The 17,859-nt window shown below is 42.6% G+C and overlaps 3 protein-coding genes across 5 annotated transcripts in view; 1 reads left to right on the top strand and 2 right to left on the bottom strand.

Annotated features, from left to right (window-relative positions):
- parp12a (poly (ADP-ribose) polymerase family, member 12a) lies at positions 1-5,950 on the bottom strand. Its single transcript, XM_069705294.1, is given in 12 exon segments — positions 1-882; positions 996-1,104; positions 1,106-1,148; positions 1,967-2,097; positions 2,220-2,307; positions 2,425-2,660; positions 2,856-3,030; positions 3,188-3,374; positions 3,995-4,147; positions 4,264-4,519; positions 4,640-4,775; positions 5,753-5,950. Coding segments are annotated over 12 exon segments (1,878 nt in total). The 5' UTR covers positions 5,860-5,950; the 3' UTR covers positions 1-625.
- A 484-nt stretch (positions 5,951-6,434) lies between these two features.
- cfap263 (cilia and flagella associated protein 263) lies at positions 6,435-9,726 on the top strand. Its single transcript, XM_069705382.1, has 9 exons — positions 6,435-6,526; positions 6,800-6,935; positions 7,082-7,243; positions 7,371-7,523; positions 7,924-8,034; positions 8,277-8,375; positions 8,509-8,616; positions 8,929-9,084; positions 9,283-9,726. Exons 1-9 carry the CDS (start codon positions 6,435-6,437, stop codon positions 9,415-9,417), a joined length of 1,152 nt encoding a protein of 383 aa, XP_069561483.1. The 3' UTR covers positions 9,418-9,726.
- A 166-nt stretch (positions 9,727-9,892) lies between these two features.
- Positions 9,893-17,859, bottom strand: part of srgap1a (SLIT-ROBO Rho GTPase activating protein 1a) — an 86,760-nt gene continuing 78,793 nt past the window's right edge. Inside the window, exons 21-22 of one of the 3 annotated variants that reach the window (XM_069705277.1) lie at positions 14,015-14,396; positions 9,893-12,593 (exon numbers count right to left, since the gene is read on the bottom strand). In XM_069705277.1, the coding sequence (XP_069561378.1) occupies positions 12,186-12,593; positions 14,015-14,396 (790 nt within the window). In that variant the 3' untranslated portion in view covers positions 9,893-12,185. Of the gene's footprint in view, positions 12,594-13,938; positions 14,397-17,859 lie in introns of all 3 variants that reach the window. The other 2 variants (XM_069705278.1, XM_069705279.1) reach the window with 2 other exon arrangements.

The raw sequence follows: 17,859 nt of genomic DNA, 5'->3' as shown, positions 1-17,859 counted from the left end.
TTTGATGCCATTTTGCAATGTCTTTATTTTTTGACAATCTATGAAGTTCCTTTCATATCTGGACAACAGATTATATGTTGCCCTCGGTATTCCTCATTTAGTCATGCAAAAGTAATTTTTGTCAAGAAAAAAAAGAAAAGACAGCAAGTAGGAGTGCAGACATCTGTCAAGGAAAGACATTATTTCTGTGTAAAAGGTATTTTCTGACACATTTCTTTCAAATTTCAGATGGAAATATTGTGACCCAGGATCAGATAATAAAATGTTTGTTTTTGTTTGTTTTTTTAGATCAACTTAGCCCCAACTCAGTCTGCTGCAACGTTAACTACGTCAGACTACGTTGTTTTTCATTCTTCTGCATTATGAGCACTTACACTGACACTCAAGGTTGTGTTCAATTTTGCATAATTTTACATAAGATTTTAAATGCAGGACTTTGTATTTCTACCTTTTGGTGATACAACTGCTTTTACTTAAACATTTAAAATGCTTCTTATACCACTGTAAAACTACACAAACGTCTAAAAAAAAAACTACAAGCTGCAACCAGAAACTGAAGATTATCCCATAGCGTATAGTTTTTCACTGACTACAATCTTCAGAAAAGGAAACACAGTATCATGTCCTATGAGAAATTGACAAGATACTCTGGATAAATCTGAAGTTTTTCAAAGATGACATATATGCTGGGGTCGCTCTCGGAGTTAACGCAGCTGTCGTACAGAGCTTTGCTGTTCTTTCTTGCTGGGGGCCGGACATAGCTGCCGCTTCCCCTGGTGTACTCCCCCACCAGAACCAAAGCAACAAACATGAACTTGTTTGTTCTTGCTTTGAACTTGCAGTATCCTTCCGAGTAGGATGCATCTCTGGCAAAGTAGCTCCCTAAAAAAAATAATCAAGTGGTATTAATGACACAGGAAAAATCCATTTCTTTTATGGCCTGTCAATACTGGATATTGAACACTGAATATTCATCATATTGCTAGTGGCTATACCTTTGCCGAAGGCCGTGCCATTGACACCACTCATCCTCCAGTCAAAGTTTTGCTCACAGATGGCCTCAACCAGGGACTCGTCTGTTCCATGGAACAGGTACAGCTCGATTGACAGGTTTTCCTCCATTTCTCCCCTTCATCTGCTCCTTCTGCCTGAAGACAAAAAAGAAAAAAAAACAGTAAGTGATTATGTTTAATACTTATTGGTTTTCTTGCAGAGCAGTCTAGGATACAACCCTTCGGTCTGCATCTTAGCTTAGCATAAAGGCTAGATATAGGGACCCAGTAAATCTGGAATCTCCCCTTGAGGAAGCAGGCTGCTCTGCTAAGCCAAGAACAAGTCCAGAACAATATCCCTCCAAAACCTTTTTAACCTTTGGACAGAGCCATGCAAGCAGTTTCCCTCTTTTTCCAGTGTGCTAAGCTAGAACTTGGTGGCAGTAGTTTCATATTTAAAAAGGTTCCATCTTTATAACTTAGGAGAATCTATAGATAGATATCCATCCTTCTATTTTCTGCCGCACATCCAAAGTGGGGATACACTGGCAGCAAGTTGAGCAAGTCAACCGAGATGTTGAAAAGCAAAAGTTTTGCCTTCTGGTTCAGGTTCCCTTTAATCAAAATGGTCCAGTACAATGCCTGCTTTACTGCTGATGCAGCACCAATCTGCCCATCAATCCCCCACTCTGTCCTACTCTCACTCGTGACCAAGACCCTGAGATACTTTAACTCCCTTCTCTTGGGGCAGGAACTCCACTACTAACAGACTAGCTGCTTCACGTTTGGCTGCAAACCGCCCCTGAGCACGCTGAAGGAAATCACAAAGATTTGTGACAAGGGAAAACCCTTGTAGAAGCCACTTCCCACTTAAAATGTGTTTGATTGTCTGCTTAGAAAATGGACGCAACTCTCTCATCGGTTGTACAGGGATTGAATATCTCGTAGCAGCGAACCCAGAACCAGTAATTTACCATTGAAAGACTTTCCACAGAGAGGGATTCTGGATCCTCTGGATGCTGTTAATTTTCCCTTGAGGCATGGTGCGCATAAACAACTTCTCTATCATATTATAATCCGTTGCAGAATTGGAGAGACGTACGAGCTGAAAGATAAGACAAAAGTACAGATAGACACGTCATTATTGAAAGGCATGAACGTTTATTAGAGAGCAAAACAGTACAAGTCAAAATATGAAGCACAGTAACGTATATTCTGTCAAGATACCTTGTATCCAAGCTCGGGAAGAGCATTCTTGTCCCAGTGGGACGGGAAACTTTCAGCTGCGGAGGCGCTAGAGCCGTGTGATGATGGACTGCAAAGAAATCACGTGGACAGAAGTGTCTTGGTGAAGTCACTCGAGACAAAGATATCCAAAACAGAGATGGTAGAGTTGCAAGTAATCTATGTCTATAACTGGAAATCAAAATACCTCTTCAGCTTCACCTCCACGTCTTGAGCAGACACAAAGCGAGGCCTCCTTCTGACCTTTCTCCTGGTTTTGAATTTTACATTCTGCTGATACATCTCCGGGGATCCTGCTGCATCTTTGAAGTAGAGAACATACTGCTGTTTGCCAGCAGTAAAAGGAATCGCTGCATGTCTGTCTGCCAGGTACATATTCTCCAGGGTTTCAGATGTGACAGAGGCTGGTGTATTAAAGTCACCCTAAAGAGAACACAAAAAGCAGAAATCAAAATGGGTAAATTACTTTAAAAAGAGGGAAGATGTGGACAATCTAAATATATCCATTCCCTTAAACAGGTACTAATGGAAATTACAGGCCCCTAAAAACGGACTTTTCGGCCAATCATTACTGAACAAAAAGACGGCTGTATTATTTGTTGTTGTTATTTGACTCACATGTCCAAACTCCGTCCATTTCCCGATGTCATCTTTCCAGTACCAAACCCACTCTGTTGTGAGAATGTAGTGAGGTGGGTTTGAGACAGAGGAGGCAGTGGACAGGCGTCGAACTGGAGATCCTCCACATGTCATAGTCATGAAGTCAACTGCTTCTGGAGCAGTGGGTGCAGAGCTGAGAGGAAAATAAATTCCCTCAAGATTAATGGACTTTTCTATTGACTTGCGCTCAGGTGAATAATAGGGTTAAATGGGTTTATTGCTCTAGAATACATTTATATGCCAGAGAACTGTGTGTACGTCTCTGCGCTCTCTTTCTTTGTGCAATGTACCTTTGAAAAAGCAGCAATCTCTGCAACAATGAGGCGGTTGATGGTTGATCCATGCAGCTTGTGTCATATGCTGGGTCACAGTATGCCTTCTCTATGTCATCCGTGTTGACCAAGTTCTTCCAGGTTCCATCACGCTCTAAAACCTGCCATCTGTAAGGTAGGTGCCAGTGGACACGAACACATTTGTCTGAAAAAACACACAAGGCACTCATTTATTTTTTTGAACTGCTGGTCCGAAGCCCTGAGTTTGACTTTTTTAGCCGTCGCCATCTTGTTAGCTCAGCGGTTTGGAGCCAAAAGTGACCATATTTAGAAGAGCTGGGGAGGAGCAACTCAATCTGACTGGAAACCCGAGGACGCCACGCCCAACTATAGCAGAAACCTGACCGCACCACAGGCCTGTCAATCAAACAGAGACCCCGCCACGGCTTTTTGAGACCTAATATCTAATCAATGATGGGATTGTTTTCAGATGGACCGCCAGGAAACTATTTAGAAGAAGGGACTGTAGCTAACAATAGCATGATAACTTGTGGAAAACTTGACTGACTTATTTCAATCAGAGAAATTGAATCGGAGTCTATATAGAGCAGGAGGCTTTTTTGAGCCAACCCCTAGTGGCCCACGGTGGCATTGCAGCTTAAGGCCCTTCTGGAGTGGCCTCATTTTTCAGACTCAGAAGTTAAATCCACCCTTACAGTCTGCAGTATGGGCATTATTTTTGTGTCTTTTCACACAGATCTGCACGTGTTGAGGAGTTACTGTACAATAGATGTGACCGGTCAGTTCTGCCAGCAACAATGATACCTTTGAATTTGCACTGTCGGCGAATGGAGTAGAGGCAGATTTCATCCCTGTCAGCATCACTCGTGGGTTTAGATGGACCAGCAGGACTGGTGAGGGGACCAGGGTTGCTGATGGAAGGCTGCAAAGTGGAGCTTGTCACCATTGGAAGAAGTACTGAAGACACACATTTAGTATATTGTGTAGATTATTGCTCTGATGAGATGACAACAATTTCAGCAAGAAATGTTTTTTTTTTTTTTATATATATATATATATAAAAGTAACTTTACCAGGGACACTGGTAGCTGGTCTCTCAGGTTGACCCAATTTATTTCTGTAGATCACGTTTAGGTTTTGCATATTCTCCTCACTGAATCCTCGGAAAAGCTTCTTTCCATGCTCGTCGATCGAGTGGGCTCTCTTACACGAAGAGCCAAATTTACAGTCGCCCTGTAAATTGTGCAGGCACACATGGAGCTTGGTGCAGGAGGTGGTGAATTTGCAGGACCCGAATGCACCGAGGCCCCTGTTGTAATGTGGGCAAATCTAACGGGGATCATAGACCAGGGTGAAAATTAGCCCTACATAATCTTACAGATTCATAAGAAATTCTCAATCCCCACCCCTATCTCCCACTGTAACTACCTAACCTAACCTAAAACCTACCTCAGGAAGCAGGTCAGGATCATTCTGCAGTAACAGCTGGAACAGCTCTTTCTCTGTCAAATCGTGGAGACCGAACCTCTTTAAAATCTCTGCATTGCATGGAGTCGTCAGATCATGGCACTTTTTACACTTGGGTCTGCAAATGACAACATGGCCTGTCAATTACAAATGTTTAGCTTTATTGAATTAAGCCATTAAAATACAATTAATCTGGTTGCTGTACATAAACAGGCCTCCAGGTATTTAACAGTCTACAGTACAATATTTCTTCTGGAGGCTGAAACACATTTTACAAAACCTAGTTGGCAGAAATACACATATTTGTGGTCCTGTTTATGGTAACCATTTGTAGATTTACCGGCAAAGAACATTTCACATTTAATAACTTGTTTTTAAAAAAAAATATTTTCTGATATTGATAGCTTTGAGTAACTGTTTTATGTGGAAGCCTATGTGTCTTCGTGTATTGTTACTTGGACAGATTGTGCTTGTCATTTTGTTGTCTAGTAACCAGAGTGGATTATCAAATCATTACTGCCATCTTCTGACCAGAGTGATACACCTACAATTAAAGTAGGCCAAAGTATTTCGTTTTGAATCCTACAGGAAAGTACATGAAGGTATTTGTCCAATTTTGTTTTGTTTTTCAACAGAAGTCCAAATTGATTTTCAAGCTTTAGGATAGGCTACTTGTTTTGTTTTTTTGTTGTAATTATCTCTCGTATTTAATCCTCAAAATACTCACTGGTACTAAAGTGGCCTACTAACAACAAGCGGAAAAATCCACAACAGGATCAAAAGAATTATTCTCCTTTTGCATAAATCTGCCTCGTTGCGATCACTTTAAGAAGGCTGAAGTATCACCAGTAATCTTTTACACTTTTTCAGGCCTTCATACCCTGAGGATTAAAGGCACTCCCACACGGGCGTTGTTGATCAAACTCCGGGAATTATTTCTGCGTGAGGTCACCAATAATCAAGGTGCGAGTTGTTCTCCGATATCAACTTCGTTGTAGTTTTTTTTTTTTTTTTTTTTTTCTGATAGCCTATAAGTATTGTCATCCCGTTGTAATTTGGGTTGGTAAAAGAAGAATAACAAACTAAGTGACTTACCCGAACGTGCAGCCTCCGCAAACAAAATACCTGCACAGGTGTAACCCATCGCACTGCAGACAGTCACCCACTTTTTTCTGACAGAGCCGCAGATTGGTTTTAGCCATGAACAGACTGTTTGGCCTGATAATTTGACCGATAGGCGACCTTTTCGCCCCCACGAAGCAACAGCCTGCCGTGAATACAATGGACTGCTTTCGACGATGACCGTCTGAGTCCTGGTTATAGAGAAATGAAACTGAAAGTTAAAACAGACAGGCGGAGTTGCGGGGGAAAAAAAAAAAAAAAAAAATCCACAATGGTAGATCAACCCCCTAAACGAGTTAACACAAGCTTCTTTATTTATTAAAAAAAAAAAAATAAAGACAAATTTTGAGTTTGAGTTGAGATTATTAAAAAAAATATGTACATGTATACTTCTTTTTTTTTTTTTTCCCCCCAATAGTTATTGGAGGGTAGGTTTTGGATTGTTGTAAATTAAATCAAAATCTAAAAACCCAAATATTGTCCTGAAATGAATAAAAGGCGAAAGGAAATACTAATTTCGATCACACTGTCTGTAGACGGTCTTTTATTCGCTGTCATTTTTTTTTTTTTACTGATTCAAAATATTTACGTAGGTACTTGAAGGCAACACCAGCCCATAGCAACCACTGCTGAGGTTCATTGTACCTTAGCAACCATGGAGGACAAGCTTTCGTTGGTGGAAGAAAAAAACGAGGGGGTCACGCAAGAACAAAAAGAGCTTCTTTACCACCGAGTCGAAGAATTAAGGTAATGATAATCAATATTTACGAACACATTATTGGTTAAAAAAAACAACAAAAAAACAAAAAAACAGGTTGTACCACATTCATTAAACTAGGAGACATTATGACTCACTTGAGGAAACAGCTTGATCACATGTTGAAGCCTCTTTCTAAAAAATAAAAAAAAAAAATAGACTTGTCAGCTTAAGCAATCAAATTTAGTTTCAAACAATTTATTCCGCTGACTTTTAGCTTCCTGTTCTTATTCACTTATTATTATTATTATTATTATTCACAGGTCTTCCAACGCAGCTCTTCTGGCAGAGAATGACTTGTTTGAACGGTTCATCGGTCGCCTGGATCCACAGGACCTCGGGTCCCGGGCCGGCAGAGAGGGTCCGGGGGCAGCAGGAGGCTCCCAGCTGGAGGGTGGGGTAAGTGCCAGCAGATTTGACCTTATATACAGTACAGCTCATTATTTATGATTGTAAGGTGTGTGTGTGTGTGTGTGTGTGTGTGTGTGTGTGTGTGTGTGTGTGTGTGTGTGTGTGTGTGTGTGTGTGTGTGTGTGTGTCTTCAGGGTGGTAGAAGGAGGCAGAGAGCCCAGTCCGACATGTCAGATCGCCTCCAGCTGCTGACCTTGGAGCAAAAACTTAATGTGGTACGAAGAGAAGTGAGAGAAACACAACAGGACCAGGAGAAACTCAGACAGAAATATGAGGGAATCCAGGACAACTACAAGGTTACAATACACACACACACACACACACACACACACACACACACACACACACACACACACACACACACACACACACACACACACTTCCACCACTTTTTTTTTTCAGTGCTACTACTTGTCTTTCCAGACCTCTTTGAAAGAGGCAGAGTTGCGTCTCGCCGAGATCAGGAAGGCCAAGAATGAGTTTGAACGAAGGCTTCTTAAACCTCTGAAGGACAACAGACCGGAAAGAAGGAAGGAGCCAGAGAAGGTGCTCCAGTACATCGAGGACAAGTTCAAGGTAACAATCAGGTTTAGTTTCATGACATCAACCTGTGAGAAGTAGTATTTGAACAGATTATGAAACCAGTTTGGATGACTCATTTGAATTCAGCTTACAAAAGATGCCATTACACCTGTGACTGTTCAAAGTGAATCACTTGTATTTGTTTAAAGATGTACACACCATTCGGAGACCAAACATTTTTCGCACTTTAAAAGTTTACTCTCTTCTGTTTGTCCGTTAGCATGTCCCATTATTGTAGAAATAATAGCTGCTTCTTATTATTCGTTTCCCTTTAAACGTGAAGGATAGGATACATTTGCTATTTTTCTGCACTACTGTCTGTAACTATTACCTGCCTTCATCATCTTCCTCCTCCTCCCTTTCTCTCCACCCTGTGTTATGTCCAAACAAACAGGTCGCCCAGTTGGAGAAGTTTAATATGAAGAACCAGGCACTGAAGGTCCGCGAGAAGAAGCTGCTGCAGCAGATCCAGCAGAAGAAAGAGATGGGAAAAGCCGAGTATGAGGTAGAGAATGAAAATCAGGGTAGTGACAAGAAAATCTGGAAGAAGAGGCAGTTTTATCAATTATGTCTCTGAGAAACTGTTCCACAGGACAACAATGAATCAGTCTGCAAGCAGGGATCGTTTAGTAGTTATGAGTTTGTGGCCATTCAGTCACAAATTTAATTCAACTTTAATTTAGATTATGAGATTTTTCAACCTTCTTTTGTAATCTGTAAACACATTGTGCCCCGCGTTGTATTCAGGATTATTTCCAGGAGTACAATGAGCCCAGACTTGACAAAAACCTGGATGAACTTCAGCTCAAAAGTCTGAAAGCACAACGTTTCCTCGGCTCACACAAGGTAACTCGCTGTAAACTAGCAAGAGACAGAAGTTGCAGTGTAGTTTATCAGCGTCTTATCTACAGTTTGTCAAATCTCTGTGTGTGCGCGTGTTTGTGTGTGTGTTTTTGTGTGTGTGTTTTTGTGTGTGCAGGAGAAGCTGCAGAGTGTCACACTGGAGTCTGCAGAGTTGAGCAATGACATCAGCAAAAGAAGGCAGATGCTGGCAAAAATTGAAGAGGCGATACGGCGCGCTGAGGAGGTTTGTCGTTGAAATTAGTCAGACTTCAGGAGCCCGAAAAGTTGAAGCTCTTTAGAGGCAACCGTACCAGATGTAGTAAGTCAGAAATGGCTTAGTTTGCTGGGTTACTACCCAAGAGCAGCAGAATAGCTCCTAAATATTTTTTTTAAATTTGTTCAGTTTTTTCTTTTTCTTTCAACGAGTTAGAATTTTAATATAACTAAAGTTTACTGTCAAAACATACTGCTCTTAAAAAAAAATCAAATTCCTTTCTGTGGCCTCGTCCTACCATCTGCCCTTCATGTTTTCTGTTTGACCGTTTTCTCTCTTCAGGAGCGTTTGAAGGCGGGAGCCCTCAACCAACACTTGCGCCGGCAGCTCGCAGATTACCAGGCTCCTGATATCACCGAGTACATGCATGTCAAGGACAAGCACAAGAAGCTGCAGCAGAGCGTTCAAACGTGGGAGAGAAAGGTTGGAATTGCCGAGGTAAAAAACATTATTTTTCTTTTCTTTCCACTGTGCATGACTCTCTATCTAGTAAAAAAAAAAGAAGAAAAAAAAAAGAAGATTTTCCACTTTAATCACATCACACACGCCTGGAGTTGTCCGACTGAAAAAGAAAAACCAACAACATTGTTTTGTAGTATCTAAAATAATGCAATCTCCGTTTCCTGTTTTCACTAGATGGCCTTAAAGACCCGCACTAAAGCGTGGAGCAAACAAAGAGCCACTCTGACTCCGGCAAACACTGCTGAAGTTGGAATCGGGTCCGGGGAATTCCCGGTAAAGCTCCCACTCATAGAAGAACACAACGCTTAGAAAAGCAGAGAATCAACAGAGTCAGTTGCAAAGAAACCCATTTCACGTTATTAGTGATTCGGCATCTTGATTTGTCATAATATTTTCGACACATTCTTGCAACGCTTGTCGGGAAATGTTGAAACAGACAATGCCCTGTATCACACTTTCGTCCGTATTATGTCTTCCTATTTTTTTCACTCCAACTTACTCAGCGTCCTTGAAAGTTTTCTTCATCGTTGAAACTGACGAAGAAAGAACCTGACAGTAGATATTCTGTAAATTTAAAGCTAAGCTCTATCTCGCTCCATTTTGTGAAACGCAATAAAAGCTTTTGTACACTAAATTATACAGTATTTAAAATCAGTTAGTGTGTGTAACCATACTTGCGTGTCTGATGCCTATACAGTATATTTAACGTGCAAAGACTCCTAAAGCGATGTTGCGCTGTAAATAATATAAATTGTGAGAGGGGGAAAAAAAACCTACCTCCGACTCCACAAACAATCTCCTTTATTAGAAAGAAATCCTCAAATGAAAGAACCCTAAACGTTATGTTGTTACATGCCATATATACAGTTATATACAGAAAAGTGCAATGTCACGATGAGTAAGCCGTTTTATTTATTTTCAATCCTGCCATATAACTATTTGGAAAATGGCAACATTTCTTATACACGTCTTTCTTCCTGTACTGCATTTTCTCAAAAAAATACATCAAATGGGAAACTGCGACAGGACAGAATGCTTGAAGTTCCTCTAAAACATTTTCAAAGGCACTTTCACGAGTACATACTACAGATGTACAGAACACCACAGAGTAGCTTAAAGCCTACAGACGGCATAACTGAGTCCTACTGATGTTACATAGTGACAAAAGCACACATTGTTTAGTTTTATACAACTGGCTTCATACTGTATCTCTGGATATTTCTTCTACATTACATGTTCTAAGTGATTTCTACCCAGAAACGCAACAAAATAACCAAAACAAAAAACGATTATAAAAATAATGAAAGTTAGTAATTCAGGAATTAATTAACTTTTGATTATTATACACACAATATTTGTCAACTCAAAGATAAGTGTAAACCTGCTTGTTAGAGAGCGTTGCTTATTCATTGCAAACCAAGTCTTTTCTATATGTACTTACGCGAGCCAGACATTCCAACGACATGCACCCAGCTCTGTTATTTCTACCACACAGAGGTTCAAAAAAAAAAAAAAAAAAGACACATACAGGGGTGCAGTCATAAAACTGGAACTCTGACACATACAGTTTTATGAGGCTATTGCATTTTGAAATTATTACTCCAGGAGCTGACTGACACGGCCTGCTTCTCCCTCTTTCGCGGAAGCCATTTCCCGCCACACGTCATTCGTTCGCACGCGTCGTCATCCACACAAATCGGTCGCAATGTCGGTCCCGAGAGCAGAACAGGAACGTGACGGACATTCTCACCTGAACATAAAAACAGACCGGAAGGACTCAAAAGCAAGCAGCTGTTGTCTGAGGCCCTCCCAAAGAGAAACAGAGGAAGCGGGGATGAGAGGGGGGGGGGGACGTATTAGGGGTCTTTTACTCTAACAGTCAACAGGTTCATGGCTACCGGCAGCACTCCCACAGGGCGCCGCCTTGAGTCTATACACATCAGCCAGTATGAAGTATCAACATCCATGCTCCAACTCGTGTCTTTGGGTAGATAAAGCCAAGCAAGGCCTAAAAGAAGCTATGGCATGTGGTCCACACTGTGTAATAATAACATGTATTTGTCGTCAGAAGTTTTCACACTCCTCCCTATAGATGCAAAAGGCAGACATGTTAGGCATTATGTCCCTGCATCATGAGCCGTTGATGCAGGGACTAGAGAATGCATTGAAATGTTCAAAGGTAATGAAGTATAGTGGTTTTATCCAGTCGTCATGTCTCATTCCAGGCAAATATGTTCAAATAAGTCGCGGTGAAATCAGCACAGAGGGGATCTTTGTTCCGACGGTGCGCTAAAGAAAGCTGCAGTTTACACGCGAGTGAAAAGAAGCCTACTGGCGTCAGTACTATTCATTTATTAACAGAGTACCGTTAATAAATAAGTTGTCGCGGGCTCTTCAGGCCCCTTATCAGTCCAAACCTTCAAACCATTTTTTTTTTCTTCTGTCCAGGGAAGTCACAGCACCTTTAAAATATTGGACATTTGAAATCAAGATACATCTCAAAGTCAGTAAGGCTTTTGAACCAGCTCATAACACCTTTCTGGGGCTTCCTAGATAAAATACATGTTGTGGTTCTCGCCACTGCGTCACTATCGTTCTCATCAAGCTCCGGTTCAGGTTCAGTGGTCAACAGAAGAGCTGCATGCACCGAGTTTTGTTCAGAGTTACACAGTTCTTTCATGTCTGCCAACTAAACTAACGTGTACATGTTCTAAAACTTTCAAGGAAGCCTTCGTGATTTGTTGTTTGAGTTGTTGTTGTGTTTTTTGTTTGTTTTGTTTTTTAAAGTTACATGTTAGATACTATTAGCCTAAGCATATTAACACATACATCCGCACGTGTTCGAGACAGAAGATTTGTCCAGCGGACAAAATCTCTACGTTTGTAACTTCTACGTCAGTCTCTCAGATCTCTCCTCTTCGCCATCTTCTTTTCAGCTTCAAAACACCACAAGGAAACGTCTTTTCCCTTCCAGGTCCAAGTATTTTACATGCTCTTAGATATTATTAGTAGTACGTCTAAGGAGTGGAGACGCCGGTAAGTGTTTCACAGCCCCCTCTGATTCCGGTCCCAGAGGTTTACATAGTGCAGGACTTGTCCAGAGGGTCCTGAGGAGATGCAGCAGGAGGCTGTGGAGCCTGGCTGGACTTGGGCAGGACCATGGGCTTGGGCCTCAGAGCAGGGGGCTTGAGCTGTACCCCCATGCGTGGCGCTACCACAGGCTTGAAGGTGCTCATGGCGTCGCTGGAGGAGCTGGTGCTGCGGCGGATTGGTGGCTCGGTGTTGGCGGTGGACCTCAGCATGACGCCGTGGATGGGGCTGAGGGACTCGCTGGAGCTGGCCGGCGTGGGGCCCCCGCCGCTGCCGCCGGAGGTCTGCCGCTGCTCCAGGGTGTCCAGGACCACGTCGGGGGCGTGCTTGGCTGAGCTCTGCCGCTCCAGCTCGCGCAACTCATTCAGAGCGGTGTTCATGGTTTCTTCTATATCCTGCAGGAGACCAAAAAAATAAATAAATACAAAATTAGAGCGTCTAAGAGAGGCGACAAGATATGGGAGGATAATTAACATGAGGAAGAGAGATGAGTGAGAAACGGAAAGGTTGAGCTAAAAGAAAAATAATGATAAGAGAAAACTGAAAGACAAGATTTTAGGAAGAAATGTAAAGAGTGATTAATAAAAGATGACAGTGAACAGCAAAGAAGTGAGAGAAAGCAATAGGTAGAGTTAGGTATGATAGGAATCACAACAACTGTGTTAAAGGTCCCATATTGTATACATTTCCATTTCCATTTTCATATTAAAGCAGGTCTAAGTGTCATACATACACTGTGATAGAGTTAAAACATGAATTAATTGGAAAAATACACACAGCAACTGTCCGGTTTAAACTTCTCTAAGTTTGTGATGTCACAAACTCACACTACTCATGTCATCTTTCCGCCTTCCGACGGCCCACCGTCCAACCTTTTATGATAAAGAAACCACTGAGTTATCCTTCTATTGCAGCGCTAACAAGCTACAAGACCATGGAAAACCTGTGATTGGCTTGGATGGCATCACTTAGAAACCGGTCAGCCAATCAGAAGTCGGGGTCATTGATATCAATGCACCTTAAAGACACAGACGCTGTTCTTGGCAGAGCTCCAGAGAGCAGCCTAAGAGAGATGTACAACTATACTGAAATGTGTTTTTTTTTTTTTGCTGCTTAAAACCACAAAAATATCTTCTGGATATTAAAACTGCTGATAAAACACCAGAAAAGTGTAAAATATGGGACCTTTAACAAGAGGATCACAGTGACAGACTTTCAAGAACCCACCAAGCATGCATTATACACGCAGAGAGTTAGTAGAGAATATTACTTTACTCCGCCACTCCTCCCTCTGCATGCTAATGACTTTGGATAGCGAAGGAGATGCAGAGATGACGAGACATGTTCATCCGAGCATGCTCCTCGTAGGCAGACAGACAACCCAGCACAGTTTAAAGTGCTCTCTGTGACCTCTGCTTTCTAAATGAGCCTCGATACAAACTCTATTTATGGCTCTACCATTCACATGTATGTCTTGGTAGTCAAATTAGAGTATTGCAAAAAAACAACAACCTCTGCTTGAACATAAATCGTTCCCAGTTAAATGTATATTTTGTAAAAGCGTTCCATTCTCAGATCAAAAATGATTGTAAGCTTATAAGTAAGGCTGCAGCAAATAGACTGTGATGAGCCCCAATGTCAGGCTGTGCCCCCGGCTGTCTGCCCGCGAAGCTCGTCTCTTGCGTGTTTTTAGCACACGGACACAGTCGCAGCCAGAGGAAGCAGAAGACAGGGACTGACTATGTTTTTACAGGGCAGGGCAGGGCTTTGATGGTGGAGGGAGCTGCGGTCGGGTCGCCGCTCGTCCCGCGCTGACCTGTGCGATGGTCTCCGGGTCCAGGGGCTTGCCCCCGTGGTGGTGGTGGTGGTGGTGGCCGTCGGTGAAGCCCGTGTACTGGCCCGAGGAGGTGGAGCGGCGGATCGGGGGGCTCTCCATCTTCTTCAGGGACTCGTGGCGGCTGATGTTGGTGAGACTGCCGTGGCCGGTGCGGCGCCGTCTCTCGGGGCTGTCCATGGGCATGTGGTTACGACTTCGCAGCATGTCCCGCGGGCTGAAGTGGCCGAGGACCGGGGAGCCCATCTCCGGGGTCCCACCGTGTCCGCCGTGACCATGCTGCGAGGTGTGCACCATGCAGTGGACATCGCTGGGGCGCGCCGGGGGCCGCCGAGATGGCGGTTCCGATCTTTTCCTGTGCCTGCTGGGATAAACGTGTGGGGCAAAGAGGAAGCGACAAGGAGAAAGATTTATTCATGGAATTAACAGCTTTTTATAACAGCAGAAATAACGGCTATTGCGCCATTTTGTGTCTCCAAAATGAAACTTTTTAACAACTGAGAAAATCAGCCTTGTTTTGAATAGACTGCGACATATTTAATAATTCAAGCCCTTAAATTACCGAAAGTATTTATGGTCATCATCAGAAGCCCTCTGAGAACATAGCAGACTAGATGGAGGATGTTATATAACAGCATGTGGGCATGCTGAATTAACTGTAGCCAATCGTGAATCCTCATCATAGACTTTGGTATGGGGAGAGGAACCCTGAACGTCAGAAACCCTGCGTTAAGGTTATCTTGGTGAGCAGGTAGAGTGGACCTGGCTGTCAGCCACAGGATGGAGGTGCGCACGCGCGCACACACACACACACACACACACACACACACACACACACACACACACACACACACACACACACACACACACACACACACACAGACACAGACTATACGTGACGCTGCTCCACAGTGACATGCACTCCCTTCAAGTGTTTCTGTTGCGCCATAAAAGGCCGACAGAGCAACACATTCCTCCTCCCTATGCCTCTAATAGGCTCTGCATATTTATGACTACCAGCGGTACAGTGGTGTGAGTCAAGAGCTGTAATGTTTAATCAAAGCTGCAATCATCGACGTCTTCACTTACAGCACGACGACTGAGAAATATACGTGAGCGTGACTTGGAAGCGAAGAATGAATTTAATCTGGAGAATGTAATAACGTTGTTACATGATATTTATTTCAACACATCTCAGAAATTATTGTTTAATATTGACGGTAAAAAAAAGAAAAAAAGAAAAAAAAAGAAATTACACTGTGCAGTCATTTTTATTACATTTTCGGGAAACGACGACAACTTGAAATATTAAATCAATAATATCTGGGAGCTGACACATCAGATCAACTGGTAGAATTATTCCTCGGTGTGTATTATCTGTGATGAAGAACAAGTAAAATAGTCATCTTTTAATCGCTTCTCTGAGACAGATGGCTTCACTTTGAGAGTTTACGTCTGCCTAGTGAATGCTGTCTCAGCCATTACCTTTCAGATGTACAAGCCAAAAAGAAATAATGACTTTGGATAAGAAGGGCCTGGAGGTCCCTGAGAATATAATGTCAGCTCTTCCTGCAAGGCCAAGGCGCTGCTGTATCTCCCCAATTGTATCATTTCATCTCAACTACTGATTAACCACAAAGGCTCAGGTCGATCCAAAAAGGCATTTGATTATGTAAGTCTCTGAAAGCCGTACCATCTCATTAACTGCAAGAACGCTACAGAAAAAAAAAAGTCTAAGTATCAATTAATGTGCACCATAAAACCTTCCTGATTGCAGTAATGGCTACTAATGATAGTAGAGACATTGAAAAATAAAGAGTCGGTGGTGCAGACTCGGTGCCTTGTGAGGAGAGAGAGAAAAAAATAAAAATCTGACTGCAGTGAAAAAAAAAAAAAATCTTCGAACTGTAAACAACTGCAGGAAGAGCTCGTGACCTGCAGGTGGAGCAGTTCACATTCATAACAGCCGTCTCCCTGGAGGACAGAGTGTACTACAACAGGCACTGCAACTCACTCGGGGAGCTTGTCACCACCTTCTGCTGTATCATGGCTTCAGCTGATAATCAAGTTCCTCTTCATCAAATCAGAAAATGGACCGACCGCAGTACTTGTTGTGGTCACATCAACATGCATCTTCTCCACTTAAAGAGCCTCTAACAGACACGAGCTGCCCCTGTTCACTTGCTTACGACTGTGACGCTGAACTCTTTTAGAAGCCTGTCTGGTGAGTGTGCTGTTGATTGAGAACACCAGGAGAGGAAAATATCTAAATAAACCTCAGGATATAAATGATTCAGAGCTTGCAAGGATTGTCTGAACGGAAGAGCAGAAAAGTGAGAGGGGAGGGTAGACCGGAGAAGAATAAGAAGAAGAAGAAGAAGAAGAAGAAGAAGAAGAAGAAGAAGAAGAAGAAGAAGAAGAAGAAGAAGAAGAAGAAGAAGAAGAAGAAGAAGAAGAGAGGTGGGGATCACCTGGGAGCCGGCGACAGGAAGACTGCTGTAGATTTAAGGAATATGAGGAGGTTCATTAAGGATAATTCATTCAGATGTATCCTTCATCCGCATACCAACACCTAGAGTGTAAATATTGCCTCTGGTATGAATCATCAACATTTCAACACTAAAGTAGAGTCTGGATAAAATAGCATTTGTTTGGCACGAGCCAGAGACACACATTTCAAGGTTGTTCCACTAAAAGGAAGGCACCGATGAAGAGGGGAGCAGCAGACTAAATGCTGGCACGCAACCAGCAGATGCTGCCAAAACGACTGAGGTGCGCCTCAGTGTGTGTGCCATTCCTCCGTGTGCATTATTAAAATAGTTATTTAATACTCGTGCTTTATAACAGGATCTGTCTGGTCACAGGGGATAAAATGAGAGTGGGTGAAGTCGAGTCCTGCGGAGGCAATGAGGCTGAGAGAGGTGAGCCGAGGACACGCAAGGACAGGAGGAGGCAGCATACGTAACACTGAGGACTGGGTGCACGCTGTACAACTCTGTCCTGCTTCCCCTTCAGTCCTCTTCACAAAGCAGGCAAACCAAAGAGACGTTATCACACTGCTCCGTTTGAAGCAAGAGGTTAAAATTATTTTCAGACATATTAAAGTCTATAATATGAAACCCCTTCATGAACAGCAGAAACTGTTTATTTTTTCAAGCGTACGCGTGTGCTTATATTCAAACCTGAAGCTATTTTTGGGTGATGCAACAGTGCAGTTGTTGCGGACATGCTGCTGGACCAGCAGGGATTATTGCATTAGCGGTCTCTCGTTTGGTAAAGACATGTTCTAGTCATAATGTACACGGGTCACTGAGGTGTGAGGAGGACTGGAACTAATTAACACAGTGGGATGCTTGTTAACCTCAGAAGTAGGTTACATTCTTGAGAATACAGAGCCCGACCCATATTGAGCTTTTGGGGCCGATATCAGGGAGTCAAAAAATGTTGATATCCATATATCGGCTGATCTTCTTCACAATTTAAATTTGCGTAGCTCTGAAATGGTAACATCCAATCACAACACCACTCGGGATGGGACACGATTTTCCATTAATCGTTAGAATATAAAACTTTATATTCAGTATATTTAAACACATTCTTTGCAATGGTCCTTCAAATGTGGTTATCAAACACATACAACTGTACTACGTACCGCCCACCGATAGCGGAAACCAGACTGCACTAGGGGCCTGTCAATCAAACAGACACGCCCACCAAAACACAGCTTTTTGAAGCCTATTTTCTAGTTAATGATAAGAATATTTTCAGATGGAACGCCAGAAAACGAATAAGAAGGAGCGACTTTATCTAACAACACCAAAATGGCT

Source organism: Brachyistius frenatus, unplaced genomic scaffold (assembly GCF_029030835.1).
Source record: "Brachyistius frenatus isolate BFR_SWC_R1_liver_20210118 unplaced genomic scaffold, ASM2903083v1 Contig_55, whole genome shotgun sequence".
NCBI lineage: Eukaryota > Metazoa > Chordata > Actinopteri > Embiotocidae > Brachyistius > Brachyistius frenatus.
Note: the sequence above shows the minus strand (reverse complement) of the source record. Positions and strands in the feature narration are given on the sequence as shown.

Excerpts from the sequence above, each read along its gene's own strand:
- cfap263 (XM_069705382.1), top strand. The coding sequence starts at position 6,435 with ATGGAGGACAAGCTTTCGTTGGTGGAAGAAAAAAACGAGGGGGTCACG. Across the intron at positions 6,527-6,799 it reads CACCGAGTCGAAGAATTAAG|GTCTTCCAACGCAGCTCTTC; the intron begins GTAATGATAATC and ends TATTATTCACAG. Across the intron at positions 8,376-8,508 it reads GTTTCCTCGGCTCACACAAG|GAGAAGCTGCAGAGTGTCAC; the intron begins GTAACTCGCTGT and ends TTGTGTGTGCAG.